Genomic DNA, 21,255 nt, shown 5'->3' on the forward strand with positions numbered 1-21,255 from the left:
TTCTCGACTCACAAGCCCTCATACAATTCTCTGGGCTATTACAAAGATTTGTCACCACACAGGAAGCCAGTGCTGTTCTCCTCAGTCTTACATGAACAATTGGCTGTAAAATCAGTAGGGAAAAATTACTAGATTAATCTTTTAGTTTGAGTCGAAAAAAGTTAAAGTTTAAATCATGTTCACAGTTCCATGTCCATCCGAACATGTTAAAACACGGGGAGCACTATTCCTACATCAATGCAATGATGGAGATGCAAATAAGACCTCAGCAGCAGAGTAACCTGAACAAGGAACAAAGTATCATACTGAATTGTAGTTGAACTTAAAAATGATTGTACACGGGTATGTTTAAGACAACTTGTTAAGCGATAGCATTTTGTTGATTTGTCTCTTGAAAAATGATTACACTGGATACTTCTGTCCTCATTTTTTCTGCAGCTGCTGTCTTTAGAAAAAAGTCACACACATCAACAATTTCACTTCATTGTATTTAATTCTGATTCCATCATTATGAGAACAGACGACAGTGAAGCGGGAAAGAGCTACTGCATGTACCGTCACTATTAATTAAGATCAAGGGCATAGCATTTTATTGTAAAATTCAATATCTTCTGGAAATTAACTGCAGTAGAAACATGAGAACAAACGGTGAGTCTGCAACAGTAGCACAATCTATTTTACCAAACGTTCAGGGTTTTGGGTGAAACCTTTATCAGTTCAAGTCACAAGCAGTTCATTTAAACATTAATCTCTAAAATAAGAACACCAAGAACACCATGCACACATGAAAATTGGGAAAAAAAACAAAAACAACTCAACATATTCGACTTGTACTGCCATCACTATATTATAATGCCTCAATTATACCAATATACAAAAAAAAAAAAACCTTCTCATCACTCCAAATTTAAAAGCATCAAAGGAAGATGAGACATTATATCAGTGATACAAAACGCTCTGCCAGTAGTTACTCCTGTTTAGACCACACACAGCACAGGTCTCGTGCCAGAGGATAAAAATCAACTAAAGATTATTCATAAAGGAGGATGTCCCTTCTCTGTTACAGCTTTGGCTTCTAGATGTTGGACTGACCCAGGTTCACTTTGGAGGGGAGTGGGCCGGCCTCTTCCTCTGGCCCTTTGGAGGTGATGATCAGCAGGGAGGATGCTGGGTATGGAGTGAGTTTCTGTTCCTTAATGTAGTCCCTGTCACCATAGATGCTCAATTTCTGGAAGGCAAAAAGGAAACGACTGAGTTTAGAGCTTCTGGTAGTAATAAATAAACTTATTGTAAAGTGCTTTACGGAGAAAAGTAAATACAGGAAAAAGAGTTAGGTGAGAGAGCTTTAAATCTAATTCTCAGCAAGGAACAAAATCTTCATATGATCTACATCTTGCAAACAATTAACAATAAAATAAAAAAAAACAAAACACAACAATAAACTATGTCACCCTGAAGTTACATGTAATAAACATTTACATACCCAGATTGAGCCCTTATGTTACACAGGACAGGACTTACCTCAGCAGGTACATACTGGTCCACAGCAGTTGCCACAGTAGCGCAGCAGATCCAGATCAGGACCAGAACAGACAGGATCAAAGTCGTGGTCAGGATCCAGCCCGGTAGCCAAGGGTTCCTGAGAAGAAATGTACAACTGTTCGGCTTGTGTGGCTTCACTGGGGTTAGGTGCTCAGTACTCCACCAAGTACAATGAACAACTGAACTTCTGTGACAAGGCAGTTAAAAGAAACTAACCTTGAGAGACAGCTGAAGAGGTTGTATTCATCATCATAGCTGCGGTCCCCCGTCAAATCTCTGTCCCTCTCCTGGATTAAAGTGCGGTGGTATTCTTTGTAAATTGGGCTGCTCAACCCAGGGACTAGAAAATGAGACACACATGCACATGCATATAATCTGTATCCTTCCCTTGTTTTGTTAGAAACCTGTGGATTGTGTTTAAAATATATCCTTAATGTAGGCATTTTTGAGAACGTGTTATTCTATGTTTTTCTCATCAGCAACAATGAAAAGACTAAAACCAATTATGTGTTTCTCTGTCAGCACTTTCTATTGTGCGTCCATACTCCCTCCAAGGCCCTTTGTTCCTGCTGAAGATGTAAAAGAGGTGACACACATACACTTTCATTTAAAAAAGGCTCAATAGTTTTCTAAAACAGCTGAGCGTGGTAGATTTTGGAAAACATTCCTCAAAAGCATGAAGACGTGCATTTGTTGGGAACTATTTTCAGCTGTGGATTAATACATGTTCATATATATTTGCATTAAACACTGCAGTGCACTGCCCTATTTGCACAAGTGAGTATTTATGATAGCAGGATGGTATATTTGGGCCTGACCAAAAATAACCTACAGTGGCCATGTTCATTATAATAAAGGAACCTGTCACTCAGTGCAGCTGTATGGCTCAAACACTTAAGGTCTATGGAAGGAAGAATATTCTATCAGGTTCCATCTACACAGAAAACACTAGTAGAATACATTCATTGTTGATTTTGACTTATTGAAAAGAATCCTTGAAAATAAGGAAGGTAGAAGGTATCACTGGCTTTGTTCTTTAAGTGGAATTTAAGAAAGGTGAGTGGAAGGCTTACAGCTCTTCTGTGGCTCCTCTTTAACTTCATTTTCCAGTTCAAACTGGGAGAAAAATTTGACTTGTGGTTCAGTCTGTTAAACAGAAGACAGAACTGGGTTTTTTTTCTCCATTACATTTGCACAGTAACAGGATTAAGTGTGTTTGCATACAGAACATAAGATTTGATCTTGTCCCCCCCCCCCCCCCACCACCCCCACCACCCCCACCACCACTCAGTACGATACCTGGAAAATGACAACTTTGCCATCGTCAGCCTGGAGGTAGAACGTCCATGTGGAAGTGATGAAGCTGTGGGCCTGACTCATCACATCATCCCAGAATCCTCTGACCAGAGTCAGGGGGTACAGCAGGTGAATCCTAGGCACCATGGCCTCCAACTGCAGGAACAAGCAACACTGAGCACTCTCTTTTTCCGCTGGGATATCCATAAAGACCACTGGGTGACTGTTACATACTTATACCTGCTCATGCCGCTGCTCTGCAAATGGAAGCTGATTCTGACAGCCCAGGTTGCATGCATACTGCTCATCAGACTGTGAGTACGCTTCACGGCAGGCTGCAGAAGTTTGGAGGTGATGGGAGGTAACAGATGGTAAATCAGGATTACAGACATAGGACAAAGGACAAAAGGTTGTAACTGGGTGTGTGGTTATATGAATTATATGCATGAGCATTTGTTTACAGCTTTAAGGTAGGTGATTACACAGATAACAAGACATGTCTGGTGGATTAAACAGCTCAAGGGCTCAGTGCATAGCTCACTTGATTCACACTCTGATTTGGTCTGATTCAGATCCTCGCTGTCACGAACAAACTGACAGATGGAGAAAAGACGGCAGCCTCTCTGACAGGCATAGAGTTCCTCCTCCTGTGAAAGAAACCGCAGCACCAGTTGAATGCAAACAAGGACATCCGTGAAAAAGACGTGAGAGATTACGCACTTTAAACTTTTGACGTCGCAAAACATAAAAAATAAAAACCAAAAAAAAAAACACGGCGTCGTAACAGAATGAAGTGCACAGGCCTGCTTTTGCTTCGCTAACTTCCCAACGCGTCAGTTAGCTGAAGCTAGCAGGAATTACTTTCCTCGGCGACATGAGTACTCACCCGCGGATACGTGTGCAGACTGTAGGTCATTTCACATGATTTATGACAAGATGCGGTGCTTCCCAAAACGCTGTCGAACACATCCGAGGATGCCGATGTGCACGACGGCAGGACGAAAAGTCCCAAGATACAAACAAAGACGGAGAGAGTCCCCATTTTGTCTGCGAAAACCTAAACAAACAACACGCTCCTCTTCCTCCTCCTTAAGCGCTTTGTTATCGCGAGATTGTTAATGCGTTTTTTGCTATGTTTAAGTGCTCCTCGTAAATTCCTCTATTCTACTGACAGGCAACGATAACTCGTACAGATTCTGTAGAGGGACATATACATGTTTAAAGTAAATATAAAGTCATGATAATGCCTCTTGTTCTCATAACTCTGAGCAGGCTAGACCCCTTTGGAAATTAGTTATCTTATCTTTTATGGTCATTTTAGTATCATGTAATTTTCTGTATAATACTTTTTTTAATATCCTAAATTAAGTCGTGTTTTAGTTTGTTGTGTTTCACTGGTTTTGTTACATGCAGGTGTCTGCTTTCACCCTCTCTGCTGATAGTTTCATGCACTGCAGAGGTTTTGCCTCCTACATAGAAATGCAAAGTGGGATTTCACTCAATAAGAACTGTTCTCAGAAACTTGAGCAAACAGGAGTTGTACAGCTAAATTCAGTCACAGTTGGTGAGCCTGTAAAAAAATTCACAACACAAAAACATGTTTTTCACAGTGAGAATAACAACAATGAAATCACGTCACAACAATGGAGTGTTTATCATTATTTCAATTATGTTATAATTGATTACTATTTAGCTATTTTGTTTTGCTGTGTTTATTCGCGTATTATTTAGTTTCTGGATTTTGTACCCTGTGCACTTCCACTGAGTCCAAACAATTTTCCATCATATTGGGTCAGCCCAGTGCTGCCTGTTTTTCCTACAGCCCCTAAAGGCACCATGAGTGTGCCTTTCAACATGGCGTCCAGCTGCTGCTAGCCTCAGGAAACCTAACATTTGTCACTGTTGCCGTTACAAAGGCAACTATTGGTGGGTGCAGCACATGGATGCACATCCATGGTGCGGTATGAACGAATTACTTCATCCAAGCTAGCGATGAGTTTGATATATCGAGCTTCAAAGGATGGAGTTAGCTCGGTAACGTTGACCAGCTAACTGCTAACAGCAATTAGCACTGGTTGTCTCTGTTAGGATTAGTGTGTCCAAACTAATCTACACAGTTGGTCGCTTCCTCCTTTGTTTTTGTTTTTTTTTTGACCATGGACAAGTTTGTGGTGCGACTTCCGAAGGGGGAAAGACCTCCACAATCCAAAAGCAATGAAAAGGTTTACAAACAGACAACAATTGAATCCTTACGGGTGAGCTGTCAGTTCCACACAGGGACGATCAAACTAAATCAGTGTAACTACATTCATGAACTCATCACTCATCCCTGCGTTTCCTATAGAGGGTGGTTGTGATTGAGGACATCATGCGCTACAAGTCCATGTTGGAGCTGCCTGAGCAGAGCAGGGACAACCTCCTGTCTGCCCTGACAGAGCTGAGCAAGAAGATCCCGTCCAGGGAGGTGCTCAAGTCCACAAAAATAGGTAGGCTGGAGAGAAAAGATCCACCTGTCTGCAGCGTCTCTGCGGTATTTTACAGATTGCCTTGGTGCTATTCTGATATGCATGTACAGACGTCAGGCACAATGGATTCTTGCTGTGAAAAGCATAAAGTAAATATATATATTGTATTAGCATTTTATTACCTGTTGTAGCCCAGATTCCAACACAACCCAGTCAATTTAAATCCACATAATGAACAGTTAATACACAGTACAGTGTTTTTGCCTCATATATGCCAGGCCCGTTATCAAATTCACAATATTCAAATTACTTTTGTAAAAACCTCTTTCATTTAAGGTCACACTGTCAACAAAATGCGAAAGCATCTGGACCCTGAGGTGAGCTCAATGGCAGCAAAGGTTTACACTGACTGGAGGACGTTCATTGAGGAGAATTCCAATAAGCCGTCCATTGAAGTGCGCTCCGACAAACAATCTGAAGGACTCAGGAGCAACGCCAGAAGACTAATGTCTGAAGCCCTGGAGGTCAAGGTGAGGCAGAGCGTCTCAGTTCAGTTCAGTGTAAGAGCAAAAGTATTTTTGTTTTACTCCTTCTGTTTATTCCACTTCTAATTTCCATTTTACAATACAATGGTTGTGAAATTTTTGGGAATGTAAATGAATAGAGAAGCTACAATATGTGGTCATTTGTGTAACCTAGCTCGAGTCACACACAAGAATTTCAACTTTTTGCTGTTTAATGTTTCCTTCCTTTAAGAAAAAACTAAGTTGTAGATGTTTTGAAGACTGATCAGTAACATCCACTTGAAATTCAGCATAAATGATTCTTGTATGCATGTCTGTGGGACATACACATCCATACTTACAAAGCAACCACCAGAACATAGTGCGTGCTCCCCCAACCCTATAAAACATAGATGCCTTCCCTGCCTATTTAAAAAAAAAAAAAAAAAAAAAATCTAAATTAAGCAGAATACAAAAACCACCACATGAGTAAATTATAAACAATAACAGAGAAAGAAAAAATAAGTAAATACAGAATAAAATTTAACTCTTTTTAATTTGCATACATTCCACAAGACAAAATACTTAACAAACTGTCTTTTCTCTTTCATGTTACTCAAAAGTACAATTTATTGGCTGCAAGTCCGTTGACACCTGACATGTTCTCTTTAAACCATGTATCCAGCCGATTGCTAGAAAACCTGTTTACCCTGCAGCTATTTAGACACAGACTGATTCATTCATAAACATGAATGTGAATTTTAAGTAATGTGTGTGTTTTCTTCTTACTCTCTTGACTGAGCTACAGGAGGATTCGGGCCTGATAGACGTCATTGAGAGAGAAGTGTTTCACCAGAGCTTGCGATTAGTCAGCAGCTCATACAGACGGACCGTTAGAGCGCTGGTGTTCGCCTTCAAACACAACGCTGAGCTCAGGACTCAAGTGAAGGACAACACAATGTCAGCCAACCAGGTGGTTTCTAAATACAAGAAATAACTGAAGATGAATAAGGCTTAGCCTTGTGACTGCTTGTTCAAGACCTATGGTTTACATGACAATTGTTAAGGTTTTTGATGCATAAAACATTTTGGGTTTTTTCTGTAAGGAGATACAAAATACGTTTACATTCGTGGCACATCAGTAGCCTTACACTGTTATTTAACTGCACATAAATCATTGTCAAGAATATACAATGAATTTCTGGTGGTGATGATGTTGTTCTCTTGTACTGGAATCATGTATAATTTTTTTCTTAATAGATGCTTTGTTTTTATATTGTTGAAGAACATTTTTATGCAAAACATGATTTTAAAACAACATCAGTCCTTTCTTTGTTCGATTAGACTGTACATACGCTATATGTTACTACAGAAGCACCAGCCAAACAATAGCTATCACCATGAGAATAACAGCCAGAACACAGATGCTAATGAAGACAATATCACTTAAATCATGAGGCTCGGCTTCCTGCTCCTTGACACTGCCCTTACTGTCACTGTCAGTTTGCTTGGCCTGTTCCTCGAGATGCCGCTCCTCTGCTGAAATGATGGACACTGATGCTATCTTCCGCAGGGCGTCGCACTGCAACTTGTATTCTTGCACATTCAGCTGCTTCCCATCAGAGAAATCAATGTAGAGTTTGTTTACCAGCATGGTGATGTTGCGATGTTTCTGTAAGGGATCAGGAGTTAAGAGTTTTAATAGAAGGAATGCACAAATGTCTTTCATTCTCTTTAACCACTAATGTTTGGTAAATCAGTGTGTATTACGGTGGCTAGTCACCTGGCTTGCAGTACCACAGTTGACAAACTGAGCAAGTATCTTATATGAGGTGGCCGTTAACTGGGCTGCACAGGTTGGGTTTCCCAGGTAGATGCTCTCACGGTCCAGCTGAGGTAAGGACTGCTGGGGTATCAAAATGGTGAATTCTGATCTTGTGCAGCTAACGTTTACAGGTACCACTTGGATTGCAGGGAGGGAAAAAAACAGTTCACAAAATCTTTGCAGAGATGAACATTTAGCATTTTAAGGCAATAGCCCAGAGTATATTTAGCTGAGATGCCTAAATACTGAACATTTACCTCCAAGATAAGATGCAGTGAACCCTCTATGAGCTTCATTTCTGTCTGTGCTAAGTACCACCAGCAGCTTGTTACCCTTTGAGATGATAGAGGGAGGTTGCTCTCTGCCACACCAGCGTCCCAGCAGGGTGTCTGTCTGACTGTCCCCATCATAAACTGTGACAGAGTCATAGTCACACAGGTCTGACAGACTGTTGCGGTCCTCTAAGTCCATCACGGGGAAGAAGAGTTTGATGCGGTATCCAGCTGCAAGAGTGATGCTCCAGTGGCAGTTGATGTTGTTTGGGTAGATGCTGGGGAAATGTGGGCTGCTAAAGTTGCCACTAACAGCTGACAGAACTTGCTGGCATTCACCTGTTAAAAGTACAATTCATCAGTTAAGTTAGTCAACTTTCAAGTTAGTTTAGCAGAAACTGGGAATATAGGAAACCGCTCACCCAGTCACTGCTGGCCGGGCCAAGATATAATGAAATTACATACTACCTTTTTATTTTTAAAATTTTTTAACACTATGGATTAAACAAACAACATATAACTTTCAACTGGATTCAGGGCTGAGTTTTGGTTAGACAACTCAAGGACTTGTACATTCTTGTCTCTGGTAGGGATGGTGTGAGACAGGGATGGTGTGAGACGGTGTCATTGGCTCTGCTCTACCCACTTTCTGTCAAAGATTGCTAGCAGAGGTGTTCAATTTTCATTTCATCAGATGGCAGGACCTTTTGTTTCATGTGCTCGTTCTTTCATGTGCCTAATCTCAAGTTTTCAGTATAATGTAATGTCTTTTTTTCCTTCTTGACCACTAATATCAGCCTAATAATAGAACTCATTGTTCCCTTTTGTTTAAGCCATGAGCTATGGAGCTCTATAGCTCATGATAGATTTTTGGTTCTGAATGGGTGACTGAAAAGGGTTTTTGTGACTAAATGTTGCTTTATGTGAACCCAAAAGTCTAGTTTTAGTTAGTCACATTGTTGGTAACTCACCAAAGTCCTTGTTTCATTTTCAGTCCCTGCAATTACTTCAAAACCCTGGGCAATTAAGGAAGTCAGACACTGAAAGCAGTTAGTATACTGGTGTGAAGAGTTTCTTTCTGGAGTACACACAATCAAACCTTCTTACCTGAGTAATAATAGGCCTTGAACCCACGTCCTCCAATGTTAAAGTCAGACTTAAAGACTACCAGAAGCTGGTTGGAGGTGGTGACTATGTTGGGGGGTTTATCTGCCCCACAGTATTTGCCCAGGTGGCGATGGGTGACTGTCGGGCCATCAAACAGGGCTACGAAGTCAAAATTGCACCCCTCATTATTTTCTAGCTGAAAGTCCAAGAAGACCAAGGTGACGATGCTGGTGTTGGACACATGGATGGCCCAAGAGCAGTCTGCGTTGTTGCTGTACTCCTGAGGGTAGCCTGGACTGGAGATTACCCCTGATAGCCCAGTGAGGACTCCACCGCACATATCTAAAGAGGATAGAAGGCCAACTCAGATGCACTTTACATTTTTCTTTAAGATGGGACATGTGATGGGTACATTAATGGGTGCAAGAACCTCTAGAGAGGGCTATAAAGAGGGCAGTAGGCCTACTGGTAAACTGACAAGGCAAAAACAACTGTCTACTACTTTGGTCCAGACAGAAAATATGGACTACTAAAATATTCGATGGCTTACCATGAGATTTGGCCCTCGGAGGATGAATCCTAATGACTTAACTTCAGTGGTTGCCTGACTTTTCCTATAGTGCCACCATGAGACTCTGTTGTTGTGGAGTGAATATCTTTTGGCATCATTATGAAATTTGGTACAAATATTCCTAGAGGATAAAGTGTCAGGACTTTGGTGATCTCTTGTAATAACTTTCACCCCTTGACCTTTAATCTAACACCATCATCAAAATTTAATTTACACTTTATTTTATCACCAAATGCCTGCAAAACTAATGTCATTCCCATCAGTCTGAGCTGTACACTACTTTATTTTAGTGCTAATTTGCAAATGCTCGCATGCTAATACACTAAACTTGGATGAAAATGGTCAGCATGTACACCAGGTACAGCCTCACAGAGCTGCTAGTGTGGCAGTCGGCTCTTTGTCTTGTTTCTGTATAATGTTTTGTTGAGACCTCCAGTGATTTTCAAGGTTGACAAGTTTCTACCTACAAGCCAAGAGTTATGGTATGGCCACTTGGCCAGGTAAAATCCTTTCGAGATTTGGCCTGTTAGCCAATTGAGCCCTGTCATATTGAATCAGATATAAAAAGTTACCTTTTCTATACCCAACGCTGAAGCCCCTGTGGGCCACATGGCGGTCTGAATGGAAGATGATGGACATGACATTCCAAGAAGAGGTGAACTGAGGTGGAGAGATGTCACCGCAAAACGTCCCAAGGAGGTTTCCCTCATCCTCAGATATGCCATTGTAGATCCTGATGTAGTCGTAAGCACAGCTGGCATGGTGCTCCAGCTCAAAGTAGTGAAAGGTAAGGAGGACGGAGGAGCCCTCTGCCACCACGATTAGCCAGGAACAGTCAGTGTTGTAGGGATACAGGCCTGGGAAGTTGGGACTGGAGATATTGCCAGATGGAGCAGAGAGGATTCCTCCACATTTGACACCTTATGATTGCAAAAAAGTTTTATTTCAGTTTAAAGCTTGGAGTTACCGAATAAAGGTTATTGCACTTTAGCTCACTCATTTATTTAGCTATTTTGGAGCAACCTGATACAACCTCTGAAAGTGTATTACAAGCTGACATTGAACAATTGAGGCCCAACTTTCCCTGTATAGACACTACCTGCAAGATAAAACACTCCTATCAAGTTTCCGCTTTGCTCCATCAAGTTAACAAATAGCAACTCACCTTTTTTAGAATCAGCCTTGTCAAACACCAGTAGTAAATGAATCAGTATAGCCACCCTGAGACTCATGTTGTTATTGTTGATTCGGCTTTTGTCACGCCTCAGCTACACCACCAGACAACGGCAGTGTCAGAGCATACAGCCTTGAGACATCAGTAGTGGTGACTGTAGAGGTAATAGGACTTTGAAAAATTCATTCACAGCCTGAATGAGCAACCTGACACCCACCTAGGCCATGCTTTGCCCTCTTTGCTAAATTTTAATGACTGATATCCAATGAGCATGAGTGGCTTTTCAGGGACACTGTTTGGAGAGACACTATGCATTTTTAATGATGGTCCCACACGCACACACACACACACACACACACACACACACACACACACACACACACACGCCCTGGACACCGGCTGTGAGTGGGGTTGATAAAAGTGACAGGAAGAAAGAGAGGAGGATGATCACATTTGTCACTAATATAAATGGCTTCATTAAAGCAGAAGTATCCCAGAAATACTGATGTCGTGGAGTAAGGGGCAGTGTGTGTACTTTGCTTTTCTTGTGTAAAAGCAGCTTAAGCACGACACAAAGACACCAACCTCTGAATGGAAATGTACATTGATGAAGAAATGCACGTGTGTTAGATTTATCTAGGCCAGAAATAAAATGATAACTATTTAACTTCACTGGAAGATAGCGTCAAATGCTTCGCCTCTATTATAATAGCTGCTCTAACAGGAATTTAGCACAACCACTGAATCTATTCTTGATCTTGAAAAAATGTTGGTTGACATAAAATTGAGATTTAAAAAAATTTGTTAACTAGTATATTATTGTTTGCAGAAGCTGATGTTATCTGCAGATTTCATTTAACAAAAATTATCAACAGCACAAATTGAACCATAGTTAATTAAAAGTAGCCAATAGCATTTACATTTTACTAAAATACAAAATACTACAAAAATAAAAGTACCGGTTGTAAAGATTGGCCATTTATTTTACCACTGAGGTTCAAACCAGCAGCTTGTGTTTGAGTAGAAGAGATCATGATCACAGGATTAGAACCCACTGGCTTTTTAATGCTGTGTGTACAGAATTTTTTCACAATGCATCATACTGCGTGATTAAGTAGCTACAATATGTTTAGCGCACAAAACCATTTGCTGTTAAGCACCCAATTACAGCTGTCCAATAAATGTAGTTCATCAAAAAGAAGAGCTCTGTGAAATAAAGTTGTGTTGAAGTGTCTTATAAAACTGTGCTCAGGACTCTACCAATACCTCAAAATTACTATTTTCTTTAGTTATGATCTTATTTTAATCCCACTTCTTTTCTACTATTTTATCTAATTCTATTCTTTATTTTTCAAACTAATTAAACTATGAACAGCAGAAGCATTATGACTCCTATGCAAGGTTATCTCTCCCAAAGATGCAAGCTTTTTTAATGCAAATTTTGTTTACACTCTGGTTTCTGTTTCTGAGAGGAATAATTCAATGATTCATTGACACAGAGTTTTTTTTTTGTATTTGCCAAATGCCAATCATATCCCGGGGCTCATTTCCCCTTCTACGGTAGTCTTATAACTGAATAGTGCAGACACATGTAGACAACAATAATCCCGACTGAATGGAGTGTATAACAGACAGGGAGATAAAGTACTCTTAGGAAAAGCCTATTCTGCAAATAAATGTTTGCTACTCCAGCAGTGCTGCAAAGGCAGGGCTTTCAGAGTGAATCTCTAATGGCTTAGGCGAGCAAACATAATTCCTAAAGATACTTGCTAGATGGTGCTGTTGCACTATCAAAACACTGTGAAAATCACCACTGGCATTTAAAAAGTCACACCGCGCTCTAAGCTGAAATAAATAAGAATGTGATTAAAATCAGTCAAGTGTTTTTCACACAGTGGTTCCTGGAAACTAAAATGAACCGCCTTGCCTTTGAATTTTAATTCTGTCCTCTCTGAAGGCTTGTCATTGTTCAAGGATGTGGGTACTGGGCAGTGCTGAAATGTGTTTCAGAAAGATATCGTTTGTTTAGACTATTTAAATCACCTATTAGCAAGTAAATACTCAAAAACAAATTACATTGAAATTCCAGCAGAATAAAGGGGAACTTCAGTCAAACGAATAGCTCTCTTTTTGACCTGGGGTATTTCTTTGAGCTTAATTGAATTATTTTGGTCCAAAAATACACAAAATGGGTTTTGTTCAAATTAGTTATATTTAGCAGTGTAAAAAAGCCACCTTTAATATACATAAGAACTAAATGGGATTTAGCTGGTTGGCAGGTGAGAGGAGTGTCTGTGTGTGTCCTTGACAGCCATGGCATCTGGCATCTTTTGATCAAAATCGCCAAAAGGCAAATGATGTGAGCGATGATATTTGTGTGTATTTGGAAAAATTTAAATAAAAGGTAATCTTCTTACAATAAAAAAACCCCCATATTTTTCCACATCAAGGCAGATTATGTTAGATTCTGCTATGGGTATATGGGGACTGTTGGTAACTGCTCACCCTGATGAATGTATTCTAAAGCTCCTGACAGGCAGGAGGAAATGAGATGAATATATAAGCACATGTCACAGGACAATAAAAAGTTCATATCTCTGACATGGCCTGCAGCTTGTTATAACATCCCCGTCCCCAAGTGTATCCAATGCTATTTGGTGTTTGGTTAGCATGATTTGTCTTCTCATATTTTTAACGCATTGTGTATTTCTGCAGGAAGAACTCAAGGATAACCCTGAATCAACCTATGGTGCATGTTGTTTAGATGTAAGCTACAACATCCATATTTTTTGCATAACAGCTGGTTGAATTTTTGACTCCTCTTTCAGCTCCTATGAGTACAGGTTGCACTAAAAGCTCATTTTCTATCTGCAGAGCTATACTTGATATTCAGAGTATTTAGCATTAATCAAATTGCTATAGCAGTGGTGGCAATGTTTATGCAGTGGTAGACCAGCCAAACTGAATGAGTACAGAGGAAACATTGCTACAACCTTGTATTCCCAGCTGGTGCTCGCTTACAGCCAGAAATGTGTGTTTTTTTTCTCCCTTGCAGTGATTTTGTTAACATTTTCTCCACACTGTTTTGTTACATTTCCATCTTCTCCCTACCAAGGACAATGTTGATATGTCGTTGCATTGCCAATTCAGGGAGCTCGCAGATTGGATTACGGACCATAATGAGCTAAGCCTCTCTCTATAGTTATGAGGGCAATGAAATCTGTAATTTCAGCTCATGGAACAGAAAAGAGAAATGATGGACTCCCCTCAGCAACTGCTACGTCTGCTCCCTTCACTCCTACATTAGACGAGATGACATTTGTGATGTTACTAGTTGTTTTTGAGAGTAATTGCATCATCATAAACAATGTCACAGTCATGTCAGTGCTCAGAAGCTTACATAGCCGTCTTGATTAATATACAAACTTTTTTTTTCTAATTGCACTGTATAAAATAATATATCTTGTTCAATGCTAACTGGTTGTCATAGCCGTAGAAAAGATTCATTCTCTCAAAGACGGTGTTTGGAAATATTAATTTAAATCGTTTCAACTGTTTCAAATATGAAAAAACATACTATAGTGAGAAATACATTTCAATGATCCTAACCGAACAATGTTCAATATAAAATACAAAACACTAGATCATTAAATTGATTCTATGTAAAATGTAATGTAAAAACAAAAATACAACAGAGCTTTATGCTTTTCCCTTATGCTAGGCAATGTTAGCTCCTTGAAATTACATTCATATAGGCTACTATTCATTTGTAACTCCGGATATAATTCAAGAGAAATGCTTGGCCACCTGAATGACATTTATTTTAACCAACATAATGAGGAAACATGGAAGGAGAACAGTGACTCACAATATATTTCATTTCTTTCATACCTATATCCACTTCTGCAATACAATATCACATAATGTGAAAGCAGCCTGTCCTTAACCTTACCCACATTGCTTTTCCTCTTCAAAAAAAACAAAAAAAACAACATACATCATCCATAATGATCAAGGTTGCAACCGTCTTTCCTATAAGAAGGTAACTGAGCACAGGTGCGACATAGTGAAGGCTCTGTCCCATTTAGCTGCACCCGTAAGCCTTGTCAGTGAGCCACAACACACAGAGGCAGAGCCTTCAAACAAGTAAAGCGAAATGGGATGCAGCCCTCACTAACCTCGTTAATTAAGGCCACACCTGTACCTTTCCTCCTCTGTCATGTGAAAATGTGAGTGAAAGGCTTCACAGCTGATCAAATAAATTGAAGTTTGGTCCTTTATTGATTTATTAATAGCTCATTTTATCTTGGTTTTGCTTTTGTTGCTTCTGGGGCTCAGAACGATGTGAAGACAGAAGACCAGGTCCAGCCTGACTACTCCAGGTTTGCTGTTGTGCTAATGTGACACATTTCAAGCACACACACGGTAAAATGTGCTAACAAAAACACCTAACTCTGCTCTTCTGTAGCATGTCATGGCTGTTTAACTACAGCTGTTTGCTAACAGTAGGTAATGTCACTTCACGGGCGCTAATGGAGGAATAATGGTGTCTGCAGTCTTCATGTCAGCTGTCTCAAAGATTCATTTCAAGCAAACTTTTCCTGTCTGTGAAGTCAGACTGCAATGTTGACCCTCCCCAAATAGATGCCACGCAAAGGTACGTTCTTGCTGCTTGTGCTAGTGTCACGATATTATCTGGACTAGGTTTCCTACCATTTTTCTTACTAAGTTGTAGTGATTTTTCTGCCTCGCTGTACACCTGGGTCTGTAACAGGGGGCAGGATTGTGTAGCTGTTGGGATGTAAATATGATGTCTTGCACACAGCCTCCTTGCATAATTATCTCCCTGTAATATGGCTTAATGGGAAGCTCAGCATAGCTTTTGTTATTGTGGTCAGTTGCTGTACAATCCCTCACAAATCAATTACACACAAACTGCTGAGGTCCTGCTCTCATGTTATATGTTTCACACTTATTGAACCTGCAAACTTCTCCTGATGGTCTTCTACTAATCAATACAACATTTCACCTGCATTTTCATAGAAGTAATATTCCCCCTTCATTTACAAATTTGTGTGGTTTTAATGTAATTGTTCTGCTGCATGGCTGATGTGTCTGGATGTTCAGACTGAAAACGGCATGTTGCTGCAGGTAGCAGTGAAATGATGATATGGATTCGTGAATCTGAAGGGTCATTATGTACAACTTACCACAGTGACAGTCATTTCATCCCTTCTGTCTCACAGATTGCAAGGTGAACATTAGAATTAACCCATTCAAATTTTAAAGTATCTACGTGTCTTGCATATGTTTGATTGGCTTATGCAGGGAGCTGCCAGATTACATAGAGCTAGGTTCAACTTTTTTGCTAGGTAACACTGTGTTTTTCCGCTTGAGTCATCTGCTTTGGGATTCCACTGTGTTTATGCGCTGGCCTCACTCATAGAAATAATGGTGCCGTGTTTTTTGTGCAGTACTGACACAACTGCGTGCTGCTGCATATGAGATGAAATGATGGGTTTGGAAAGGTTGTTGCCATTCTTTTGGTCTGTTTCCTCTGTACCCACTTCAAACTAGGTCTCTTGTAGTGGTTTATGTTGTATATTGGCTTTAACTATAGCAGTTTACTTGTATGCAGCTCCTCATACGCTGTATTCTCTGCCTGGAATATTTCCTCAATGTGAATTTCATCATGGCTTTTGACACACACAGGCTGGGTAGTCAGCAGCATTTTCTCCACAAATTGTGTAATTTAACTCAAAGCAATAAGTTTATACAGTGGATACAAGACAATTCACATATAGCTATTTATATATAATAGCTTATAGGTTAATGGCTGACTTTGAGCACAGTATCAAGGCATTTTTTGGTTTTATCATTGTCACTCTCCAATCCTTGCTGAAGTGAGCTTTGTGTATTCTTGTAGGGAGTGAGGAATTAAACTCTGTACCTAGGTCTTCTGAAATCTGTGAAAATATTTGTTCTTCTCATGAGCACAATCTGTTGTAAACAAAATGGCATCCTTTCTACCAAGGCCAATCCATCTCTAATTGACTGTCAGCCCTTTTAATACACAGTTACGAGATGCTTTTTTTTGGTAATTTTACACCTTTTATTGGATAGGACAGTGTAGAGTGAGAAGAAAGGAGGGGGCAGAGAGAGGGGGAATGACAAGCAACAAAAGTCAGGTTGCCCCAGACAGGTTTCTCATGTCTCCATGCAAGTCAGCATGTCTTGTCTTGTGTTTGTTTTTTCAGACAAACATTTTCTGCTTTCAGTAGAAGAGAATTGCCATTATTGCCCTGTGAGTGGGAGGTTGGACTTTCACTCTGCAGGCACTCCTCTCTATGCTGACTTCACTGCAGCTGACATGGATGAGCCTCTAACTCTCTGTGAGTGATCCTTTTAGAAGTAAATACAGCTGAAATCACAGCACAGTCTTTGTCTTTAACTCATATTTATGGTTATTTTGTCAGATGACATCACGGCTATAAAATCAAGCTTTGAGTAGCACAGTGCAACAGCTTAGAAAGGACTGCTGGTTAACATGTAGTCTTAATGGGCTGTGTTTCAGTCGCTGTTTCATACGTGTTCCGTTGTCTGACAACAGAAACAGAGAAACATGGAGAACAGCTTTATTGGGAATTCAGCTGTGCTGAAATACTGTATGAGCACAGAGAGTAGCAGACATGAGATGGAAACTGATTGACACTAGGCACAATAAAATAGCCTACGATGTGGAACAGCCATATACTAGGTTTTGACCTAGTCTTCTTAGTTTTTATTTTTTATTTTATTCATCATTAATCATCAGTTCAGCTTTGCTAATTGTGGCACAGTTTGAGATGTACTTTCATCAGTGACAATTGAAGTGTTTCTGTATAATAATAATAATTAATAATGATAATGATAATGATGATGATGATAATAATAATGAAAAATAACAATATATCTTTTCATAGAGCAAACAAATAGCATCAAGAAGGCTCTCTTCTTGATGCTATGCTTTTCTATTTGCTCTTTAAATCAATTTCAACTGAGCTATCTAGATGGCTGTGTTGTTTTGGGCAAAAAACGACAGCATTTTAATTAATCATTCACATAGTGATGCTACAGTGTAAATACTCTAGATAACAGGAACTCAAAGAGGGGAGAGAAGAGCACCCTGGCACATAAACATAGTACAATTATGGCCCTTAGCAAGAGCTCTTGATTAAGATGTTTTAGTACCCTTTTCTCACTTGGTACTAAACGTGACATGTTATGTTTCAGCTATTTGAGAAGATTTCTCTTGCTATGATCTTGCATGAATATTCAACCAGTAATTAATGAAGTGGATGGGGGACAGGAATCAGTGACACAAAAAGAGGGCTGTGACTTAAAAATATCACTTGTGAAGCATTTTTTTCAAATATTTTGAGGAGAATAGTCTCATAGTCGTTCAGTTTAACATTCAGATTGTCCTCCCAAGAAAAACAACAGCTTTGGTTGTTTCAGCAACTATCCAAAACTGATATTTGTTTACATACAAGTGAAGTCCTCTTGCGGCTGTAGGGGATATAACTCTTGTCCTTTGGGAACAAAGGAGGAAATGTTGTGGTATTAAAGAGCCACAAAGTCCATTGAGGAAGAAGGTTAGGATGGTTTGATTCCTGCTGACAGTCAATGTTGGTTTCTTTTAACCACGACCACAATTGATCCTTAAACACACAGTATGTAACTTCTGCCGCAAGGGGTCTCTCAATCAAAACGGTAAGAAAATAACGTGGGATCATTGTCGTAATTTTCTCCTGTTCTTGATTCCTTCAGTGTTCAGGAGGTTTTTACCTGGAGCTGAATGGAGTGGACAAAGGAAATCAGGGAGGGGTTGGAGCTAAGACTGCTAATCTAACTAACTAATTCTAACTAATGTAATAATAATACTCAAATAACAGAACATAGATCTAGTCATTTTTAGACATTTTAACATGGAAAAGTTACATTTTATAACTCACCAGAAATATGGTGTTTCCCTAACCCCATCCAAGTTGTCTATCTCTAATGGTTACAGAATAAACCAATGAATTTATTCTGCCGAAAGAGGTGTCAAAGCAAAAAGCCCTTATAGTTGCTGTTTTGGTAATAAATTACAACATACAGTATTTTGTTGTTTAATTTGTGACTGACTAGAATGACTCGTTGAGACATATCCTAAAGACAGTCCTCAACACAATTGGACAAGTGACAACCCGTGACTCAAGGTTTAAGACTGAAGATCACATGACATATCAACAGATTTCATAGGTTTTGCTTCTCTGAAGGTTTCTGTAAGAGCACAACAACATACAGAATACGGAACATGATTCAGTGTATCATGTTCTCATGAAAACCATAAGGACTCGTATCTGGCCACAGTTTTCCTCCCTACTGCTGACCCTTTTGGCCTTGGTAGCCTTTTGGGTCTTGAAACTGCTCGTTGCTTCCTGACAGATGGTCTACTGTACCCGTTATTTCCCAGTCTGTGGGGGGCACCAGCTGTATGTACAGACTGGGCACATGCAGAAAACCCACAGCACACACACCCTCTTATTCAATATTCACGCTATATTTAGTTACAAATAATGTGAAGTCATGCATTGCACCACAATATGAAAACCAATTTCACCAGGCAAAGCACCTGACAAAGGCCACGCTGGTATCTGAACAGTTTACATAATGTTGCAGTAATCTGACAAAACATGATGGTAAAAACACAGCCCAGCCAATTACTCTCTGACATTTCTCTCCTTAATATTAGACGTGGCTTTGTTCGGTAACTGAAGTATAACCCATGAGATGCTTGCTGGCATTCACAGCGAAAACAAAGTGTGTGTGTGTGTGTGTGTGTGTGTGAGAGAGAGAGAGAGATACCAATTTAAAGTACTCTTGAGGAATAATCCACCTTGCATGAATAAACAGTCAGAGATAATCAACCACTTATTGAGAACCAATGAAAATTCTTCCCATGAACCATTTGGAAATTTTGTCCACCAGTATATTAATATTTAGGGGGACAACAGCAGGAATAGAGGGTTAACAGATATTTGCCAGTTACACTCCTGGGATGCATAATGACCAATTACTGTGATTAATAGGGTTCTAGTTAAATAGTCTCCCTCCCAAACATTGCCAGTAATGTTTTCACTGTAATAAAACAGTAAATAGATATTATTTGCACTTTCTCACATTTTATTACTCCTCTGTTGTCCATATCTGTGAATCTCAGTGTTGTGGGTGGATCAACGATGCCTTTCATAAGACATCATCATTACTTACATGCAGGCTGATGGGAATGTGTTTGTGTATTTCTGTGTGTGCATGGGGTTGTTTTGTGCTGTGTTCCCTCATCTATCAGTAGGCTGCCCTTCTCTGATGGCCACTGAAGCTCCATTAGTACCCACAGTCCTGATTGATGTTGCACAATACTGTGTTGGAAGGCTAGGATTGTTGTTCTGAACCAGCGACATGCTTATTACAACACCTTTTCACCACAGAAAAGGGAAATTGCTATGCTGATGTCGTGAGGCTGAGATTTGCGCGGATGGTGAGCTCAGCAAATTTCTAAAATTATAAGCTTTTCTGAAATTAGTTTGCAAATGTACCAAGTCTCAGAGTAAGAATAATGTTTTTGAAAACAGGGAAGTTTAGATAATAAGGTGTTTTCTTGAATGAATTTAAAGAATAAGTTCTTTCATGCGGAACAGTTCTGGACAGACTGTACATGCTCCACTGATTCGGATGATTCACTGCTGCTAAGTGGTTACATTTGGTCTGGTGTGTTGGTTCAAATGCTGCAAACCTGCTTGATTGGAGGGATTCAAGAAGTTGTTTTGGTGGTGACAGTCAAGGTACACTCCCCTTATGATTACACTTATAAGCTTATCTGAAACAACATAAAAGTGGAAGAATTTTATTTTTTTCATATGAAATGAAAACCAGTAACCTGGAAGCCCATTGATCAAACAATCAAATTTTCAACGTCTGCGTTATACATCATTGATTAGATGGCATAGTACTTGCTATTAAAATGAAAAGCTGTGAAAACCATGAATTGGTTAGTTTATGAGGTCAGACACTGACATGGTTTCCCTTATAAAAACATACTTTTCCATGAGAGCTCTCTCCCTGCTTTCCCGTGTTTTCAGCCCCTTTGCTGGTATCTGTGTCAGCAAAACTGCATGTCTTGAAAAGTGAACGCTTGAGTTATGTCGCTACTTTTCAATATGGCCTTTGAATTCTTGTCTGCATTCATTAGTGGGAAGCAATGGCACCATGAGTACCAGGGCCAGCTGCCAAGACATCTACGCCGCGAGACAATGAGGGAGACCGCCGTCTCTGCAGCCTGCTGATGAGTACGCAGTCTCTTTGATTTTGCATTTGAAACAGAGATGTAAAGCTTGTAGCCCGCTGGACTGTCAATAAAAAGCTGCACTGAATCACTCAAGTTTGGATTTATTTTGTGCCAGCTTTGCTTTTGTTCCT

At 39.8% G+C, this 21,255-nt stretch overlaps 3 protein-coding genes across 3 annotated transcripts; 1 reads left to right on the forward strand and 2 right to left on the reverse strand.

Annotated features, from left to right (window-relative positions):
* Positions 1–474: 474 nt before the first annotated feature.
* tmem59 (transmembrane protein 59) lies at positions 475–3,938 on the reverse strand. The gene is made up of 8 exons (XM_071491704.1): positions 3,725–3,938; positions 3,380–3,485; positions 3,079–3,173; positions 2,842–2,994; positions 2,616–2,688; positions 1,759–1,882; positions 1,522–1,639; positions 475–1,228 (listed from the first exon to the last, which is right to left on the reverse strand). Exons 1-8 carry the CDS (start codon positions 3,878–3,880, stop codon positions 1,076–1,078), a joined length of 978 nt encoding a protein of 325 aa, XP_071347805.1. The 5' UTR covers positions 3,881–3,938; the 3' UTR covers positions 475–1,075.
* A 718-nt stretch (positions 3,939–4,656) lies between these two features.
* Positions 4,657–7,124, forward strand: tceanc2 (transcription elongation factor A (SII) N-terminal and central domain containing 2). Its single transcript, XM_071491705.1, has 4 exons — positions 4,657–5,093; positions 5,183–5,324; positions 5,640–5,833; positions 6,615–7,124. The coding sequence occupies exons 1-4, from the start codon at positions 4,995–4,997 to the stop codon at positions 6,801–6,803; spliced, it is 624 nt and encodes a 207-aa protein (XP_071347806.1). The 5' UTR covers positions 4,657–4,994; the 3' UTR covers positions 6,804–7,124.
* On the reverse strand, positions 7,047–10,813 carry cdcp2 (CUB domain containing protein 2). Its single transcript, XM_071491706.1, has 6 exons — positions 10,747–10,813; positions 10,154–10,501; positions 9,011–9,352; positions 7,889–8,242; positions 7,590–7,768; positions 7,047–7,478 (listed from the first exon to the last, which is right to left on the reverse strand). Exons 1-6 carry the CDS (start codon positions 10,811–10,813, stop codon positions 7,173–7,175), a joined length of 1,596 nt encoding a protein of 531 aa, XP_071347807.1. The 3' UTR covers positions 7,047–7,172.
* Between the last annotated feature and the right edge of the window lie 10,442 nt (positions 10,814–21,255).

The sequence above is a fragment of the Trachinotus anak genome, unplaced genomic scaffold, assembly GCF_046630095.1.
Source record: "Trachinotus anak isolate AG129_WGS33_773 ecotype Australia unplaced genomic scaffold, CSIRO_AGI_Tana_v1 ptg000012l, whole genome shotgun sequence".
Classification (NCBI taxonomy): domain Eukaryota; kingdom Metazoa; phylum Chordata; class Actinopteri; order Carangiformes; family Carangidae; genus Trachinotus; species Trachinotus anak.

Coding starts and splice junctions, on each gene's coding strand:
- tmem59 (XM_071491704.1), bottom strand. CDS start 3,880: ATGGGGACTCTCTCCGTCTTTGTTTGTATCTTGGGACTTTTCGTCCTG. Junction 1,883..2,615: donor AGAGGAGCCACAGAAGAGCT/GTAAGCCTTCCA, acceptor CTCATTTTCTAG/TCCCTGGGTTGAGCAGCCCA. Junction 1,640..1,758: donor CTCTTCAGCTGTCTCTCAAG/GTTAGTTTCTTT, acceptor ATTTCTTCTCAG/GAACCCTTGGCTACCGGGCT.
- tceanc2 (XM_071491705.1), top strand. CDS start 4,995: ATGGACAAGTTTGTGGTGCGACTTCCGAAGGGGGAAAGACCTCCACAA. Junction 5,325..5,639: donor GCTCAAGTCCACAAAAATAG/GTAGGCTGGAGA, acceptor CTTTCATTTAAG/GTCACACTGTCAACAAAATG. Junction 5,834..6,614: donor CTGAAGCCCTGGAGGTCAAG/GTGAGGCAGAGC, acceptor ACTGAGCTACAG/GAGGATTCGGGCCTGATAGA.
- cdcp2 (XM_071491706.1), bottom strand. CDS start 10,813: ATGAGTCTCAGGGTGGCTATACTGATTCATTTACTACTGGTGTTTGAC. Junction 10,502..10,746: donor CAAGGCTGATTCTAAAAAAG/GTGAGTTGCTAT, acceptor TGCAATCATAAG/GTGTCAAATGTGGAGGAATC. Junction 7,769..7,888: donor CACTGCATCTTATCTTGGAG/GTAAATGTTCAG, acceptor CTGCAATCCAAG/TGGTACCTGTAAACGTTAGC.